Here is an 18,810-nt window from a genome sequence, read left to right on the forward strand (position 1 = left end):
CCCCGGTGGGCCCGCCCCTCGGCCCCCCACAGCGCCCGCAGCCAATCACAGCGCGCCGGCGCTAGGGCTGCCCAGCGCTATTGGCGAAGAGCGCCGCCAGTCACCAGCGGATTCGGGGGTTTCCAGCGCATCGCGCTTGTATGAGCCGCAGGGGAGGGGGCGGATGGCGGAACACTCCCCCTGGAGGACGCTGATTGGTCGCGCAGGGCGGGAGGGCGGGACTTCTGGCACACCGGAGACGCTAATTGGATGGCGCGCGCGTGCCCCCAGGGGCGGGGCGGGCGCTGCGCGCCGGTGTTGGTGCGCGTGCCACGCCCCGCTCCGGGCCCGCGCGGGGGCGGGGCGGCCTGAGGGTTCCCCTGCCCTGGGCTCCGGTGTTCGCGGCCGCTCCGCCCCGAACGAGCCCGCCCTGCGAAGGGACACGCCCGCGTCCTGCGCCGAGTCCTGAGCCGGAGTCGCTGGTCGTTGTCCCCGGTGCGCGCAGCACGTGGGGCGGGACAGGCGCTCCTCAGAGGCGGCACAGACATCGCGGTGCGGTCCGGAGCCTCCCAGCCCCGGCGGGGTTAGCGGCAGGCTCTCCGTGTGCGCTGAGGGAAGCCAGGAGCGGACCAGCCGTGCTGGGGCACGAGGGGCGCTCCCCCTGCACAGCCCGGACCGTGCCGTGAGCCCGGCGTGGTTCCGAGCTGCAGCCGCGGCCGCTCCGGCCCCACCGCCGGCTCACGGATGTCCGGCTTCGGTCTGGCTTCAATACCCGCTTCTGAAATATTTTTGCTCCCAAGAAATTGAAGAAATGCTGCTGAATATTTCATGTAATAAAAGCCAAATGTGGTTCGTCTTTACCCGACCTACTTTAGATTGTGCCTGTCATCTGAATGCTGCGCTATTCTATCCACTTAGCAACTTCCACTGCTCCACTTATTCTATCCGCTGCTGTTTATAGATAGTGAGCTCTGCTTAAATTATGAATGAGAGAATGAGCTCTGCTAGAGAAGGGAGTTTCTCAACAGGACAGTTAGGTTTAAAAACTCCATTAGAGAATATATGTTTTTATTCACGTAGGATTCTAAACTAGTGCTTTAAATTTCATTTGAAAATATGTCCAAAGTTTTGCACTTTTAGAAATGACCTTCCTACAAAGAAGTATCTTTTAAGGATATAGCATTTGATCATGCACCTCAGGAAGTTACAGTAATATTGGCATATAAATAAACACTTTCCTGGTTTCTTAGCATCTGTAACATTCCCTTAACATATGGTTTTATGTAATTTAGTAACGTGCAGTTCAACATTATCTAAAACAGTTATTCTGTTCCCTATAGTTCTCCAGAATCCAGAGACAGTCAGTACCCAGATCAGGCTGGAGTGCCCATTTCTTAAGTTCTGAAGCACTCTGAGTCACTACCAAGGATTTTGCTAGGAAGATGAGAAGGCAGAACAGGGGGTTTTATTTGTTTGGGTATGTGCAGGATGGAAAGGACACAGACACCAGCAGGAGTTTTTTGGGAACTCCCGAGGGAGCAATGAGATTCCATCTGCTGTGGAATGAATGCTCACACTAATCATTCCCCCTAGTTCCTTAAAAGAAAAGTTGCATTTCTAAGTCTCATTTAATTTTTAAATAATAAATAACATTGAAAATATATTATACTAAACAATATGCTAAGATTTATGCCTTCCTGATTTTGCAGAAGAGCGCAGAGTAACCCCAAGTCATGCTCTGCTGATCCTCAAGGTGGCTATCTACACACAGCTGCTGCAGCCTCTGCTCCTGGAGCTGCCTTTCTGCTACTGCAAACTGCATTAACACGTCTGCTAGAAGTCCTCTTATCCCAAATTTCACTATGTTTACACACTGGGTATAAATAAATCACATGTGGAACATGACTGTAAGTATTAGCCAAAGTACACCATAATTATATGTGAGAAGAAAAGGGGACAGATACATTGATACATAAATATCAGACTTCTTGATAGGAATGACTACATGTAGTGGTCCTCATAACTCAGAACCAAAATTTTAAAATATTTTAACATATTTCAAATATTTTAATATTTAATATTATTTTGCTATTTTAAAATATTCTGTATTCCATGTAATTGCATAATTATGAACTTAATTCAGTAGGAAAAATGACCAACATGGCCCATTGGCAAAGGCTGTCACTCTGCAGACAGAACAGTGCTTGTGACATTTAACCCAAGTTAAAATCCTGTTGACCCACTGGGCTTGCACACAGCTCCGTGTCACTGCCAGACCTCAGATAAAAGGCAGGCCCAGACTGCTGTTTACTCCAAAGCTCCTTCATACTCCTTTAGAAGTATGAAGGAGCTGCAAAGTGATAACAGGACTTTGGCAGTGTACAATGAGCCTGCTACATCTCTTTTATGTTGAAAACCCTGTCAGTAACACCAGCAAGAAGACATTTGCCGTTAAACAGCAAATGATTTCTTTAAACCACACTCTTGTTAAGAGAGACATGTTTTGTAATAATGAAGTATGGTAAACAAATTTCACTTCCAAATGACACAACACTGTGCAATTACATATTATAGCATGGAACAAAATTTTGTGCTGTGCCAGGATAGGAGTGTGGTATTCATTTATCACAGCATTGCCCCGAAAGTGCAGAGTATTCATCAAAACAGATGATTTTTTTTCTGCTAATTCAAACATGGAAATGGTTGGTATTTATCCAGCTGCATTAAAAAAACAGAGAGGAAAGGATCTTGTAGAAGCATCAAAGACAATATGACTGCATTTTCTAAATATTAGTTATATGATAAAAAGGGACTTGGATAAATATGTCAGGTATTTCTGCCTCCTCTTGTTTGTTTAGGGCTTTTTGTCATTATCTACTGTTCTAATTAATGATTTAGTAAAATAAATCATGCTTAGCTAAACAGTTTGGGGCTGGAGATGGAAAAACAGCACAGACTGCAAAGTTGCCTGAAGCTGCCCTTCTTAGGACAGAAGCTGAAGAGTATTTTGTACAGCAACATTCTTTAACAAGAATAAGTCCTTGCTCTGCTTGTGATAAAATGCCAGTAAAATCTGCCAGAAAACTGCAGTTCATATGTGACATTGATTTTGCTCTTAAGTTTTCCAGCTGATACCAGCTTTGTAGTCTATGGTTAAATATTGTATCTGTCAGGGTTTGTGTAATCTGTCTGATTGGGAAAATGGGAACTGCCCAGATCAGGGTATAAATCAAGGCAGAGTGTTTGACACTGGGGCAGCAATCTCTTTTGGTTCTTTAACTCTCAAAAGCACACAGCCTTTCAATAGTGGCAGGCATCCTTTACATGGCATCACAATGCTGGCTCATCTCTTGGCTGCTCACCAAGGTTTGCCCATAAACTTTCCAGTTATTCTTCTTAAAATGAGTCATTTCATCTTAAATGGGTATGGAGGACATAACTCACATGACAGCCACCTTTTATGCACTGCACTGTTATGATTTTAACCTTGCCTCTCTCCTGCATTATTGCAGAGCACACATTTCCCATATCCCCTGGTAGGTGCATTATAACACAATGGTCTGTATGCCTGACAAAGTCAGTGCTCTCACAGAACACAAACTGAGCCACTGCATCAGGATCCCTTTTCCATCCCTGACAATGACAGAAAATGCTTTTCCATTAAAATTTACCACAGTTTTATGAGTGTTAAAGTAAATTGATGGTGTAAGTGCACTTGCCTGTCTCTCAGAATGCTTTGGTGCCATTGTGAAAATTTTCTTTTCAACTGCTTAACCTTTACATAATATTTGACTGTTGGAAGCATAGCTGAGAATATAAAAAGAAATATTAGTTATGCATTCTGCTAGCAAACAACACTGTGTACTGCAGCGTGTTTTGCATGTGCTGATCAAGTAGACACTTAGCAAAGTAAAATGCTGCCAGACTAACAGCACTGGGTCCCAGTGAAGGACTGTTTGGACCAAACCTGAGCTGCTGTTTGCACCAAACCTGAGCTCTGGGAGCAGGATGAGGAGCAGCAGCAGCCTGCCAAACCTGCTGTGGATGTCACAGCTCCTGGGCATGAGGAACACCCTCAGGAACCAGCTGTGACCATAATAGCTGCCTCTATTCAGGCAGGCAGAAGTCTTGTGGAACACCCTTGATTTGTAAATATAATAACACATTTCATTTCTTTTAATAATCCAGGTTGATTTTACTAGAACGTACTTATTCTGAAATAATTGAAAGTAGAGGTCACACTTAATATACTGAAAAATGTACTTTTCTTTTCACTCTACCAAGAGCAGGACAATAGCATTAAACATCACAAAATAATACACTGCTTTTTGGCAACACATAAATTAACTATTTCCAAATTCAAAGTTTAGATACATCTGTAAACTGTCAGCATGAGTGAAATACGCTGAAATCCCCCTCGGTTTTTGCTCACAATTGTAACCAAAGCCATAAATCTAGCTTTAAAGGAATGAGAGTAGTGCCAGGAACCCATGCCTTGTCTGCACTTAAAAGAGTTGGCTGGTACAGCTACACCTTAGAGCTGAATTGGCAAGCACAGATTTCTTTTCGGGTGTAACTTAAATCACTTTTCTCATGGAATAGGCTAAAGTGGCTGAAGGACTCTGCCAATACAACAGCATCCACTCCAGGGCTTTTGCCAGTGGGGCTGTAGCTGCATGCAAGGGATTTTTCATCATTCTGACAGCCATTTTGGCAAAACTCCTACATTTAGACCAAGTCCAAGTTAAAGTTGGCATTGTTTTACATTGCAAATAAAGCAGAAGAGAAGTATTACCAGTTTATGGCCCTGATTTTACATTATTTTAAATTGTTTGTTCTAAAGGAATGTGTGGGGCAGGATCCACGTGGTCCTTTGGAGGCTTGCCTCCCACATTTGTGCTGCATTAAAATTGCTTGGTTTTTCAGTGACTGAACTTTGGCAAAGGGGAAACTTACCTTACTAAAAAAAGATAATGTCCATATTACTTACCCCAAGAATAGCCATCCTGGTGGTTTAAAGGAAATTTCCAGACTGAAGTGAACTCCAAAAGGAAGCATCTGGGCCAAAGGATATGTGGATTAATACATTATTCTTCATCTTGTCCTCAGTTCAACAATGAATTTAAACACATATAGGATTAACTTTAGGCACACTCATAAGCCCATCTCAACTTTAGTAATCATGTCAGATATGATAATGCTCCTATTTGAAATTTAATTGAGAAGATATTTGAAATTAATCATGTGTTCTGCACTATGCAGAAGCAGGATTTCTGTCAGAAGTGCAAGTTTACACAGAGCAAGGCTGTTTGTTGTGATGCCACGTGCATTTTTTTCCCTGAACTGGATGTTAAGCCTGTATTTTAAAGCCATCCCAAGGGGCATTCTTTTTCCGCATAAGTACATTTTACGTGCTTAGCTCTTTTTTCCCCTAATCTCCCTTTTGCTAAGAGTGTTTTCTTGGCTTCTCTGCCCATGCAGGGTGGTTTGCATGGGCTGTGCTGATGGCACGGTTCGCTGCGAGGTCTCTCCGGTACCGGGGCCGCTGTGCTGGGCCGGAGCCCCGGAGCGGGACCGGGCCGGGCCGGGCTGGGCTGGGCTGGGGCGGCCCCGGGTGCGGAGGCTCCGGAGGGTTCATGCGCAATGGGGCAGCGGCACTTGGGGAAGTGTGATTTAACCGAGCCTTCTTCCTTCCTTTCTGTAACACCAGAATGTGCCCGCTAGCAGCAGGCACAGACATCTTTTTGTGCGCTTTGGAGAGGCCGGGCGGGCTGTGCGGGGCCCCGCTCGGAGCTCAGGTGTGAAACAAGTGAAAAACTCCGGGATTAACAGGTGGGTGCTCCGGGTTTGTGATGCTTAAACCCAGGGCAGGAGCTGGAGCAGCGCTCACCCCGACACGGAACAGGATGAGTGTCTGCTCTAGATAACATCGTGTAATTTATTGCAGGAGGGTTGTGCTGGCTTGGATGTTTTTTTTTTTTTAAATATGGAAAAATAAGTAGTAGCTTAGATAAAACAGCTTGCCATGAGTTTTAGCTGTGAAAATGAAACTTTTTGCATGAAGTGCAGTTAGTATTCAAGGTGCATGTATTCAAGGCAGAAAACTTGTGTGTCACTTCTGCATTCTTCTGTTTACAAGTGTGTATCCTGGTAAACAATGTTTTAAAACAGTAAAAATAAATAAATAAATAAGTGTATGTATGTGTATATATATACACATATATACTCATATATATATATTTATGTATATAAAACGATGCACATACAAAGGTTTTTCTCCAACATAAACACAATTTTTCTTATAAAGTTATCCCAACTCATATCCAAGAAAAATGTTGTCATTTAAAGCTGTTTGGCCTTTTTCGGATTGCTGATTGAATCTTCTCTATATGCTCTTGTGATACATGGTCTTTTGTGATTTTCAAAAGACTGAGCAGGTAAGCAGTAAGTAAGTGGCTGTTCTTCATGTTCAAAAAGCAGATCATAAGGAGGTCTGAAGAACAGTAAGAACTTTCACTCCGACAATAAGAGCTTCCATGATGCTTTAGGAGAATGACAACATCTGTACACTTACTTGTGCAAGCCAGCCAAAGGAGAGGTTTCTGTTAGAGGAAAGTGGTTTGCACTTCCATTATTTCCAGTGAGGAAAGCAATTTCTTTTCTTTTTATAGCCTTGCAACTTGCCAGAAATCAATACGTCTGCTGAAGGAGTTTCCTCACCTCTGTATCCAGCATTGCATAACTGTGTGGTACACGAGTAGAGGCAAAATTATATGTAGCAACAACCCTCCTAAAACCTCCCATTGCTTCATAACTACTTCTTGGGCATTAAATTCTTGTAAAACTGTATTGTTCTGTTATTTGGTTTTCACTTGTTGGCTGAACTGTGAGCAACACTTTGCTAAGGGAACACAGCACCTTTGCAAAGTTGTTAGGATGTTCTTAGAGCTTTTTCAACTTCTCATGTAACACAGTGGTGTAATAGGCAGGTTTTGTTTGTTTGTTTAAAAAATCTCCAACAAAGCAAATAACACCCTTAAATGTGGAGATATTTAAGCAGCAGAATGGCCAACGTGGTCTATGGAGTAAGAGTATACTGTATTAAACATTTTGTCAGTACTTGGTAAAACAATGGTCCTAGGAGAACAGATCTAAAATAGCACAGTATACCTAGAGTAAAAGAACAAGTAAAAGGAGAATACTTCTGTATAATAATTAAAAATTCAGATCTCCTGCCACCAAGCCATTGTCAAAGTCAGTTGTTTTGTTTTCACAGAACAGAGACAAGTCTCTGGAGAGAACCTAAAGCTGTGAAATATGATAAAAACTTTATACTATTTTAGATATCACCCTATTTTGTCCTACAGGTTGTGATTAAGAACAGACAATAAGTTTTTGAGTCCCGAGAAGAGTAAATTTTAACAGTGTAAGAGAACCAGGCTGCTGGTTTTACTAATTATCTCAAAGATTTTTAGTTCATCTGTGCTCATACTTGCAAGCTTGAGGGCAAAATAAAAGGAGGAAGAAACCTGCCCACACTGAAGTTCATGATAAAAATCTCATAGGTAAGAACAGAGTTCCCAGTCTAATCCTATTCAACATAACTACTTATGGTTTTCTTATTTGATTTTAATCTGACAGAAAAACATCCAAACACTTTCATTGGTAACAGTAATAGGGATGGTTCTGTGCTGTGTAGATATTTCTATTTATTACTTTAGTTTTTATGAAGTTGCACTGATACAAATTCACAGAGAACAAAGAATGAAAAATGAATTAATACAATGAAAACAACAGAATGAATAATACAAGAAAATTGCCAAAGTGGATCCCCTAAAGGCATGGTACTAAGAAATCTCATGGGGTTTGTTATCTTTCAGTGCTAGCAAGCAATGGAGCAAGATTCACCCTGCACAGCAGAAAGGGAACTGTTGGAAGCTGTAAGCAGAATTACCACATCTTCTACCACAAGTCCATCTGATGAAGAAAAAAACGAACCCAAAGCAGAAATTTCATGTCAAGTGAGAAAAGAAAACCCAGAAAAAGATGACATGCAAGGTTGATGCTATCCTTTATTTTTCATCTAGCTGTTTATGGTGTTAATCTTTTGTATTAAAATTTTGCTTCTTTATTGCAGCAGTGGTTCAAAGTTGTACTGCCATACTCCACTGAAAAAAGCCTTGAGTACACTTGTAGTAGCAATAGTAAAACCAGTGCTCATCCTGGTGTGTGTATATACACACCAAGATGTTTCATTTCAAATGCTTCCTTCCTAAAATATATCACAGCTTTAATTTACACACCAGGAATGAAAGCAGTGATCACCAGATGGCTGATCTTGGGAGTGCCCTTTCTGTGCATCACCAATCTGAGCTCCTTGGCACTTTCAGCAGGGACCAAAGTGAGGCCAATCTCAAGCAGGCAGCTCTCACATGCCTTTAAAGAGGCTGCACTGAGCGTTCACCATGCCTAACATCACTCTCATATGTTATTGAATAAAATGTTATCTATAACCTTAAATATATATAATCTCATCAAGATTTTAAATCTGGAAGGATGTCATGAAAACCACCTCTCCTAGGAAATAGATGCTGTGAGCCAAACCCCCAAGGCCTTGATAATTGAAATTGTATGGTCAAATGATTAAGAACATGTAAAAGGGAGGCCACTGAAAGAGTACTGTGGTGCCTTTACAAGTCTATTTCTGCATATTCCATTTATTTTATCCACTTATCTAGCCTGTATGGCACTTGGTGAAATCTATTGTCAGTAGATTTCCAAGACAGAGAAATCACCTTTTTGAAATTCCACATCAAATTCTCCTGTAAGCAAACTTTCCAACCAGCTGTCCCATATTTTTTATATGTGCACACACATATATATACATATATATATAAGTGTGTGTGTGTGTGTATGTATGACTGTGGGAAGAGAGAAAGGAGAAAGGAGGAGGTATATATATAGATATAGATATATAGACATATAAAAATAAAATTATATCTTTTATATATGCATATATATATATATAAAACATATATATAACTGAACTGTGCCATCAAAAAAAGAGAGAATTTGGGAAATCCTCCTTCAGCTGAGCTGGTTATCCAACTTTGATGTTAGGATATTCATGTTTCCTCAGCTTTCTTCTATTACTGCACAAACCCTGTATTTGAGTAGGGACAGTTTTTGAATATATGTCTGAATTTGCAGCTGCATTGTATTATCTCATCCATTTAGCAACAAAGAAGCCTGGAGAAACATTTGACTCAAAAGACTCAGTCAGTGTTTCTTAGGGCTACTTCTGGGATGATGAAGAGAATCTCCTGCTCAGATTGTGCCCTAGGTTGCAACCTTGACATATAAAATTTTGTGGCAGTCTGTTCTCTACAATTTTGTATTCTGCAGGTGATGTCTTTTCTTTCAAAATTTCAGACCCTAATAGCTGTCCTCACAGCATCTGTTCCTGTCTATTAGCAGTGAAATCACTTACTTTGTCAGTCTTTAGGTCTTGCTGTTACAGCAACAGAAAGTCTGGGCTGTCTTTTCACAACAAATACATAAGAATTTTCTTCCCAAATGCAAAGAATAAAATCTGAAATACTGAATATATTTGTTTTAGATTCCAGTGCAACCCTAAGTCCCAACTCTTCGATGACCACTAAGGAGCTTCAGGAGTACTGGAGGAATGAAAAACGCCAGTGCAAACAAATCAAACTCCTTTTTGAAATCCCATCAACCAGAATTGTAGAGCACCACTTATCTAAATACGTGGTAAGCTAAGAAATGAATATGTAGGAAGATCATTAATTTTCATTCACTCTGCAGGGGTCTGCACAGCACTCAGCAGGCCTCACTACATGAAAGCCTCAGCAAGGGCCAGGTTTTGCAAGCCAGGATCACACTGAGCAGAACCTGTTCTCACTGATTTTATGGGCCTGCCTGGTGGAATCTGCATCTAAAAAAACCCTCTGACAGTCAGTTCACAAAATATGCTGCAGTGGAAAAGTGTTATCAAATAAATTAGTATCTTGAGTATCCTTAAAACACAGCATTTTGTCAACATTAAGGAAATTCACACAAATGTAAAAATATCTGTATATTTACACTTCCACTGAGCTAGCCAGCTGTAGCAGCTGCAGTGCATTTGTATAACTTCCACATCAGAGGTTTCTCTTAGCACAAGTGCAGAATTCTTTGATGTTGACAAAGTCTAAGACATCCTCCCTCTAGATGACTTGGGATTGTTCCCCTTCCCTACTTGGAGCTCCCTTAGGTGGCATATTTCTGTCATATTTTTAAAATAAAACATGAGTATGAGGAGTGGGAACAACCAAGTAGTTTGGATTTTTGTATCTTTTTCCCAGTACTGACACTTGGCTTTTATTTCTGATTCTGCTCCTGGCCTTCAGAAGGACTGATCTAGACTGAATGCCTTTTAGTACTCCTGTGAAATTCAGATAGGGATGATTTCCTTGTTTGCTACAGTCTGTGAGATCTGTAGATGAAAAATGCCAAGAATCAGCATTGCTGATACTGGGTGATCCAGTTTGGTAGAATTTGAAGCAAGTAAATGTTTTAGAGACTGTCCTTACATCTTTCTGCATGCTGGACACACCTACTTAGTTGCTGCTTTTCTTGCATACACCCCTGAATATTCAGCTTCTAAATAGCTAGAAATTGGTTTTGTGTAACTGCATGAGAGCAAGAGCATCATTCAGCAAATGTGCAAATAAACTTAGTCATAAGTCACAAGCCTAGGCAAAAAGATTTACGTTACAACAAAACTGAGCCAATTTGAATGACAGTCTAATTAAGTGCTACTTCTTACCTTTTTCATGCACACTCCACAAATAAAAAAGCAAGTACTTGTAAATTATTCACTTAGCTGCCCTTGATAAAATGATAGCTAAAAAAATTGCTCTTATGATTGTTTTAGAATGCATCAGGCATATATACACTTTTCAGCAGGGAGCAGGACAAAGTATAGGAAAATGTCACAGTGCTTACAAATGAAAAGAGATCAGAGAAGTCAGCTCAAATTTAGAAACCTTTCAAGAAGTGCCTGTAAATATCATTTATGAAGATTAAAGGAGAGAATTTCTCTTTAAGGAAAAACAAGGAAGAGAATCAGACAGGCATAATGCGAGTACTGGTTTGCAGCCTTCCACAGCAGCAGAGAAAACAACTGGGATGAGCAAAACACCTCCACCTCCTGTGTAAATTAATGGGCACAGGGTGAGGTTGGATGTGAACATGGTCATCACCCAAGATACCAACAGTCTGTGTCCTTAGCTGGTGACACATTTAAACTGGTCCCCATGGAGCTACCATGGTTTACACACGTTAGGGATTGGCCCTTCCTCAGCATCACTGTGAGAAGAGATTATTTGGACAACACAGAACAGAATTTTGCAGCTATTTGCCCAATACCACATTTATTATGGTCTTTTTGGAGCTATGAAGAGCTGAGGAAGACGTGCTCTTGAGTACTGTTAAGTGGGGCAGCACAGCTGTTAGCTGCTAGTGAAGGGCTTTGGATAGCAGATTGCTGTAGAAATGTTGCTTTTTTGGTATTATTTAAATGTGAATTAAGTTTGAATACAGGACAATGATTTAGAGGAGAGAAAAGTATTTGGAGTTGCTCCATCTTATTTTTGCACACACCAGATATATTGCCAAATACTCCCTCTTCTTTCACAGCATTACTAACACCCCAAATCCCTAGGAATGTCTTCTACAAAGAGCATTTCTGAATATTATGACCGATGTAAAATAGATTACATTCAGTATTAAGTCTGGGAAATCCATTCAGTTCACTGAAGATAATTGATTGCAGCAGCCATGGCTGTTATAAACAAAGTACAGCTACAGAAATGCTTTGTGAATGTTTTCATGTGCTTCAGTCTGCTGCTATTTGCTTTCCCAGCACCTTGCAGGATGGGATCTGTTAGTGTTCTCTTTTTGTACAAGTTACTTACGTGCTAAGCCTAACCCTGGTGACAGGAGTACAGGACAACAGGAGGAGGGGATTTTTAGTTTGATGGCTGCAGATCTTTCAGCTCTACACTGAGCATGCACCATAATCCCAGGCAGTAACTGATTTAGCAGCACTGCCATGGGAGTACACGAGATTACACACAGAATATTGGTGCAGGAGTTTTTCAGCTGGAGGACTGAACAAACACAAAGTCTGCTTTGCAGACAAAATCTGACTGCACTGGGGCTAGAATGGTCCCTTCTCATGCTTATTTTTTCTCTTTGATTGTGTTTAGATGTATAAAATCATCATTTTGCAAACAGGGAGTTTTGACAGCAACAAGTCCGTAATTGAACGGCGTTATTCAGATTTTGAGAAACTGCACAGAAATCTGCTGGAAGAATTTAGCGAAGAACTGGAAGATGTAACCTTTCCCAAAAAAACTCTAACAGGAAACTTCACAGAAGAAATAATCAATGAAAGAAAATTAGCCTTCAAGGACTACCTGAGACTCCTCTATTCCATGAAATACATCAGAAGATCAAAAAAATTTATTGACTTTTTAACAAGGCCAGAGCTTCAGGAAGCATACGGTTGCCTGCGGGGTGGCCAGTACACCAAAGCTTTGGAAATCCTTTTAGAAGTCATTGGGCTGCAGGAAAGGCTGACAAGAGGGAACCCTGTTGCAATTGTCCCTACCCTCTGTGCCATCGTGGTGTGCCACAAGGACCTGGAAAACCCAGCAAGTGCCTTTGAGTATGGAGAGAAAGCTCTGTCACGCCTTTGTGTGCACACCAGCCACAGGTATTACATGCCACTGTTAGAAACAATGATCGCTCTGGCATATGAACTTGGCAAGGATTTTCTGTCTTTGCAAGAAAAACTGGAAGAATGGAAGACAAAGAAAGATCCCGTACGGGTTTTTACCCTGAAAGAACTTGCAGTTCGGGAGTACGTACGGTGAACACAAGAAAAAATGAATGAAAGAGCAAACTCTTGGAAGATTGAGAACTGGAAATTACCTGATTGGGTTGCTTAACATTGTATTAATAGGAAAAAAAATTAAATATCCTCTATGCTCAAAGGGACATTAACATCTATGTTGGAATATATTACATCTAATGTACAGATATGAGGAGTTCCCAAGGAGCACTTTAAGGTTTCTTGAAGGAAATGTGCAACAAAATAATAATTTTTGATTTTGTTGTTTTGAACATAGCTTATTTTGTGTGAAAAGTCAGAAATAAGAAAATACAATTAATAAAGCACTTGAAAATCTACAGAATGAGGCATTACTTGTTCATGTGGAAACTACTTCCTTTCAAGAAAGGAAAGTCGTCCTGTCATCCTCAGACACTGAAAGTAGTTTTTTGCTCCTCCAGCTGAGGCCTGGTCAAATGGCACTTTGCCATTTCTGAGGATGGTGGGGTTGGTCCTGTTCCCACTGAATTCAGCTGCTGTGGGCAGGAGGAGGGGGAGGGTTTACAATCAGCTTGGGTGGGAGCAAAAATTAAAAGTGATGGTGATTCCATCACAGATGAGGAAGTACACTTCATCTCCCTTTTGGAACTGACACAATTTTTTTACTTTCTGCATTGAAGGCACATTCTTGCTTGCTTGTCTGCCTTGGTAATTTCCCTCCACTTTAAGGTCTCTCCCATACACTTTTTCTAACAATCTAGTAAATTAATTCTCATAAATATTGTAATTAGCTTGCCATTATCTAGCATGGGTCATTATTCTCTGCTGAACATAGTCCACTGAGTACTTTCAACCCTGGACTTCTGTTACAGATACTACCTGCACCACAATGACATTGTGTATAAATTAGGAATAACTGTATTAATTTATCTCCTCAAGACATGAAAGATTCAGCTAATTGGAAGTGCACTGAAGCTGAAAACTTTGTTGTGTATTGTTACAAGAAGAATGTCTTGAAAAAAATACAGAATAATAGTACTGTCTAGGGTGGAAAGTTAATATTTTAAGTAGCTATTAACAGCTAGGCATTAAACACAAAATACATGGATTATTTGTTATTTGGCAATTATTATTTTTTGCTAGTTATACAGAAGTAATAGAATTAAGAGTAATTAATTAAGAGACTTAAGGGCTAATCTTCTCACAACATAGCATATTGCAGGACAGTTAAAACGGATCAAAGGTAACACCTTCTTAGAGGATGTGTGAACCAGTAACAAAGCAGTGAGGAAAAAAGCACATCTGGGCTCTGCATCACACCCAGGCAGTTTCGAGTTCAGGCAGAAAGGAAGCATGGCCTTCACACTGCTGTAAATCCCCAACAATCCCCAGATTGTGATGAAAAACCAAAAGAATTGGAGAAAATTATTTTCTCTCTTTTGCCCCTTCCCATCCTTGTGTGCAGCATCCCAGGCACAGTTTTCTTGGATTCTCCTCAGTTTCTATGGGATGGTCCATGAATATCTACCAGCCTCTTTAAAGGCATGCGAGAGCTGCCTGCTTGAGATCGGCCTCAGTTTGGTGTCCTTGCTGATAATTGCCAAGGAGCTCAGACTGGTGATGCACAGAAAGTGCACTCCCAAGTGATCACTACTTTCATTCCTGGTGTGTAAATTAAATCTGTGATATGTTTTAGGCAGGAGGCATTTGAAAGGAAACATCTGAGTGTGTATATCCACACCAGGATGAGCATCTGCAGGTTAGGCTTAGAATTGGGTTAGAGTTATGGTTATGGTAAGGGTTAGAGTTTGGATTAGGGTTAGGCCATTAGGGTTATGGTTAGGATTAGGGTCAGGGCCATTAGGGTTAAGGTTAGTGTTACAGTTGGGGTCAGGTTCAGGGCTAGGCCATTAGTATTAGGCAGTTAGGGTTAGGATTGGGCAATTAGGACTAGTCTGTTAGGGTTAGGTTTTCGGAACCCTGACCCTAGGCAGAGCAGTAAAATCAGCCTTGGCAAGGGCTGGTTCAAAGGAGAAAGCTGTGGAGGAAGCCATGTCTTGGCAGTTTTGTGTTCCCCTTGCCATGCCTTTTGCAGCTGCAGTGTGCCTGGAGCTCTGGACTTTCTGATTTTCAGAACCCTCACCCTAGGCAGAACCCTAACGGAGCTTTAAAAGCAGTCCTGGATGCTGTTTCTAAAGAGAAAGCTGTTGAAGTGCCCATGTTTTGGCATTTTGTGTTCCCCTTGGCATGCCTTTTGTAGCTGCACTGCTCCTGGAATTTACCTGGATTTTATCAGCCACAGACTTTGTCTTCAGTAAGCAGAAGGAACTTAATCTCTGTGCCCCTATTTCCTCCCACAGTACTTCCCCATAGAGTTTCCTGATTCAGGTTCCCCATACTCATGGAGGGTGGCTGGAGCTGGTCTCCAGCTGAAGGTCTTGAGACCCAAGCTCTGCTCTTGGCAGTGCCCCAAGCCCACTGAGTGACTTTGATCAACTTATCAAATCTCAGATTTCTTTTGAATACCAATATTACTTTGTCTTCTTCTGTAAAGCTATATTTTACTTATATTTAAGCAGTACATTCCAATGTATCATTTCCCCCATTTTACAGCTAGGGGAATTGTGGTACAAGTAAGAGAAGTGATTTTTCCCAAAGTCTAATGCAGTGGTCTGGAGACCACACTGACTGCCTGAAGAAATACTAAAGCACAACTGGCATCCCAGCTTTGCAAAAAGAGATGTGCCACAGGTGTGTGTTCTTCAATACCTCTTGCATGAACACCACAACAGAGCTTCACCTCTGCCTGCTGCCATACCCCTGAGAAAACTGCCTGAGGTGTCAATGCAAGAGAAAACATTTCTGACTAATTAATATATTTGAAGAAATAATAAGTGGTTGAATAGCACAAATATTTTAAACACTACTTTATAGAAAAAAAAAGCTGAAGTCTTGCCTAAGAGATTCTTAGAATATATAAAAAACCTACAGACTTCACTATCATTTTCCGCAAGAAGGAACAGAAAAATATTTTCAAATACATTTTTTTTCAGTTTTACGTATTTCTTAAAACTTTGGAATTTCTTTCCAGTGCTCTTGTAGCCTAAACAAGAAGAATCCCACAACCACTACAGAGTACTGTATACATCAGCAATCTGGTACTATCCACTTTTCTCAGCCCCAACACACAGTACATCAGAGCTTTGCAGTATGGTCTTACTTTTCAAATTGCTATTGACATTTCTGAAATATACCTACAACAGATACCAATCCAAGTATAAATTCACATTTAACTTTTTCTCAGGAAAAAAGGTTAAAAAAAAAAAGCTGTCCAGCCAACATCTGCCTAGCATGTCTAACAAACCACAGGCTGCATACAAGTGAGAAAAAAATTTAAATAAAATCTGGGCAGATCATCTCCAAGAGTCCATGGAGAGTTGCATTACGATCTATTGAGCTTTGCCCCATTTCCATATCAATTATTATATCATTTGGGGCATTAAGTAGATAATACTGTTTACACAACTTTCTAAAATAACTAAAGAAGCCCATGAGGATGCCTAGTTACTTATGAAACATATGCAGACAAGATGCTCTCTGTGCAATGCAGCATCTTGTTTACAGGGAATCCTGTGATCTTTATCACATACTTGTTATTAACTCCTGTTATCTGCTGCATCACTGGAGGATAATATTTGCTTTCCTGAATCTTAATAAGGCTAAATACATTTATTGAATTCAACAGATTTGTACAATCAGCATGGGAGTCGAGTTCAGGACACAAGATGAAATCTAGGTTTTGTGGCTGAGACAGCAGCTGAGCAAATCAAATCAAGAATGTTTATTTTTTCATTAGATCAAAGGCAGGAGCAAGATGTGTTGAAAAACTAAACACAGTTGTAATGGTGTAAAATACTGAATGTCAATTCCCATCTGGATGAGGTGAGAACCCCAAAGAACCAACCTATTTACATTCAGATCCCATTACAACATATGTTCATCACAATTTGTGAGTATGTAGATGCTCTGTAGATGCACGAGACACAAATTTTCCTGTCAGACCAGTAAGAGCTGAGAGTAGCTACACTGAAATAAATTAGGTTATAATGTAGTTGCGGACAGAATAAGTTCTACTGTCTATATAAACAATCTCTATAGTCAGTGGATGTGTGGAAGGACAGATGGTTGATGAGGGGAAAGAGCAAGCAAATTTGAATGTTTTGATGCTTAATAAATGCTTTCCAAGTGTTTAGGAAATTCAGATCAAGGTTACTTTTACAAGAACCTCATGGCTTTATATATAAATATATCTATATAGAGAGAGTGTGCCAGTTTTAAACATGCAACCTTCTTTTATGAGAAATTGGAATACATATGTAACTGTGATTATTCAGAAAAATGCTGCAGAGAAATACACTGGATGATCCTCCATATACTGACCTCTCTAAACTAGTGTAATTTAAATATTTTTCATTCCAGACAGTGCGAGACTCTGTGGTAACCGATAGGAAATATTAAAGAATTTTACTGAAAATTCAGGACCTCAATCCCACTGTTTTTCCCGGGTGGCAGCGATTGCTTTATGTGCCCTGGCAGGGCTGCAGTGCCACTAGATGGAGCCGCAGCATTTTCAGCAGCTCGGGACCCTGCGAGCTCAAGGGAATGGAGCAGAGAACTTTTTTAATGACTTGAATTTTATTAAAAAAAAAATACTCTAAAGTCTAACATTTAAATTTTAATATGATTAAACTAAATATATATCTCTCAGCTCCATTGTGGGTTCAGACTGTAGCGCCTTGCTTTCCAGCTGTCCTTCAGGACAATTTACCACAGCCCTTTATCAGGCACAGCTCTAGGAGCTGGCTGGAAAGCTGAAAGAGAAAATGTTCTTGCAGGCTTTTAGACCTGGTGAGTTCAAAGCCAGAATCACTGCAGCGTCTCAGTTCCTACAGTACCTTTTCCTTCTGATCAAAAGGAACCAAGTAAAACTCACAACTCTTAAAAGAACTATCAAATAATGGGGGGAGGGAAGCAAAAATAAATGGGCCCATAATGCCTTCTGAATAGTGCTGGGGAAAGTTCAATGACTCCATTTTAAAAAGCTGCACTCCCAAGTATGAAAATGAGATCTGATTCTGAGTGCAACTACTATAAAATCCATCTGTTAATTTATGTACAGGGAGAAATATACTGCAAACAGTATCCATAGGCATGTTTTGATATTGAGCATTATCCTCTGGTTGATAACAATGAAGGGAAAGAAACAATGACTAAACCTGGACCATAGCTCCCAGTCATCCCCTTTATCTGTGCTTTAAGCTGCCAAGCACAGAAATTTGGTTTTGGAAGCAGCTCCTGATCCCCCAACAGATCCAGCACTGGCCTGCAGTTCCTTGAGTTGTGCTAATGATTTTTATCAAGTTGCTGGGATGGCCTGGATTTGGAGAGTGGCTTCTCCCCGCACTGACTGCCAGCTGCAGACCAGAGTTTGAGAGCAGCCTCCCCCTGCATCAAGATATTTTTTTCCAAAAGGTTTCTGCAGAATCTGGTAGCTTTTAGAAGCAGCATGAGGGAACTGGGCAGTCCAGAGGCAGTAAAAAGCAGGAAGACTTTGCCAAAGTCTTTGAAAGAATAGTCTCAGGAGGTGAAATCTTTGAAGGGGTGTCTGCCTTCTTCCTATTCAGTTTCTTCCAGAAATCATGGAAGGAAAAGAAAAATAAAAAAAAAAAAAAAAGAAAAAAAAAGATACAGTGCTTTTATAGTGCTTCATATGTTCAGAACATTTTATAAATACTGGGCAAGATTAATCCAGGCTTTAAATCTGCATAAACCTTGGCAGAGGGCTCTGGTGCCCATGAGATTATAAAGTCTGCCATGAAACTAAATTGTGATCATCAAAAAAGGAGACTCAAAAAGGTGTAGCCAGGAAAAAA

The 18,810-nt window shown here is 40.7% G+C and overlaps 1 protein-coding gene across 3 annotated transcripts; it reads left to right on the forward strand.

Annotated features, from left to right (window-relative positions):
* Positions 1-5,685: 5,685 nt before the first annotated feature.
* SNX20 (sorting nexin 20) lies at positions 5,686-13,241 on the forward strand. Of its 3 annotated transcripts, none has more exons than XM_064723225.1 (5): positions 5,704-5,811; positions 7,347-7,544; positions 7,860-8,037; positions 9,599-9,750; positions 12,252-13,241. In XM_064723225.1, exons 3-5 carry the CDS (start codon positions 7,872-7,874, stop codon positions 12,918-12,920), a joined length of 987 nt encoding a protein of 328 aa, XP_064579295.1. In that variant the 5' UTR covers positions 5,704-5,811; positions 7,347-7,544; positions 7,860-7,871; the 3' UTR covers positions 12,921-13,241. The 3 variants fall into 3 exon arrangements, with proteins under 3 accessions (XP_064579294.1, XP_064579295.1, XP_064579296.1); XM_064723226.1 differs by lacking the exon at positions 5,704-5,811 and adding an exon at positions 6,002-6,117; XM_064723224.1 differs by lacking the exon at positions 7,347-7,544 and having other exon boundaries at positions 5,686-5,811.
* Positions 13,242-18,810: the final 5,569 nt, after the last annotated feature.

Source organism: Zonotrichia leucophrys, chromosome 11, assembly GCF_028769735.1.
Source record: "Zonotrichia leucophrys gambelii isolate GWCS_2022_RI chromosome 11, RI_Zleu_2.0, whole genome shotgun sequence".
Classification (NCBI taxonomy): domain Eukaryota; kingdom Metazoa; phylum Chordata; class Aves; order Passeriformes; family Passerellidae; genus Zonotrichia; species Zonotrichia leucophrys.

What these genes read in the sequence shown, in the direction of transcription:
- SNX20 (XM_064723224.1), top strand. Translation starts at nt 7,872, where the DNA reads ATGGAGCAAGATTCACCCTGCACAGCAGAAAGGGAACTGTTGGAAGCT. An exon ending in AGAAAAAGATGACATGCAAG is followed by an intron (nt 8,038 to 9,598) that starts GTTGATGCTATC and finishes TATTTGTTTTAG; the next exon opens with ATTCCAGTGCAACCCTAAGT. An exon ending in ACCACTTATCTAAATACGTG is followed by an intron (nt 9,751 to 12,251) that starts GTAAGCTAAGAA and finishes GATTGTGTTTAG; the next exon opens with ATGTATAAAATCATCATTTT.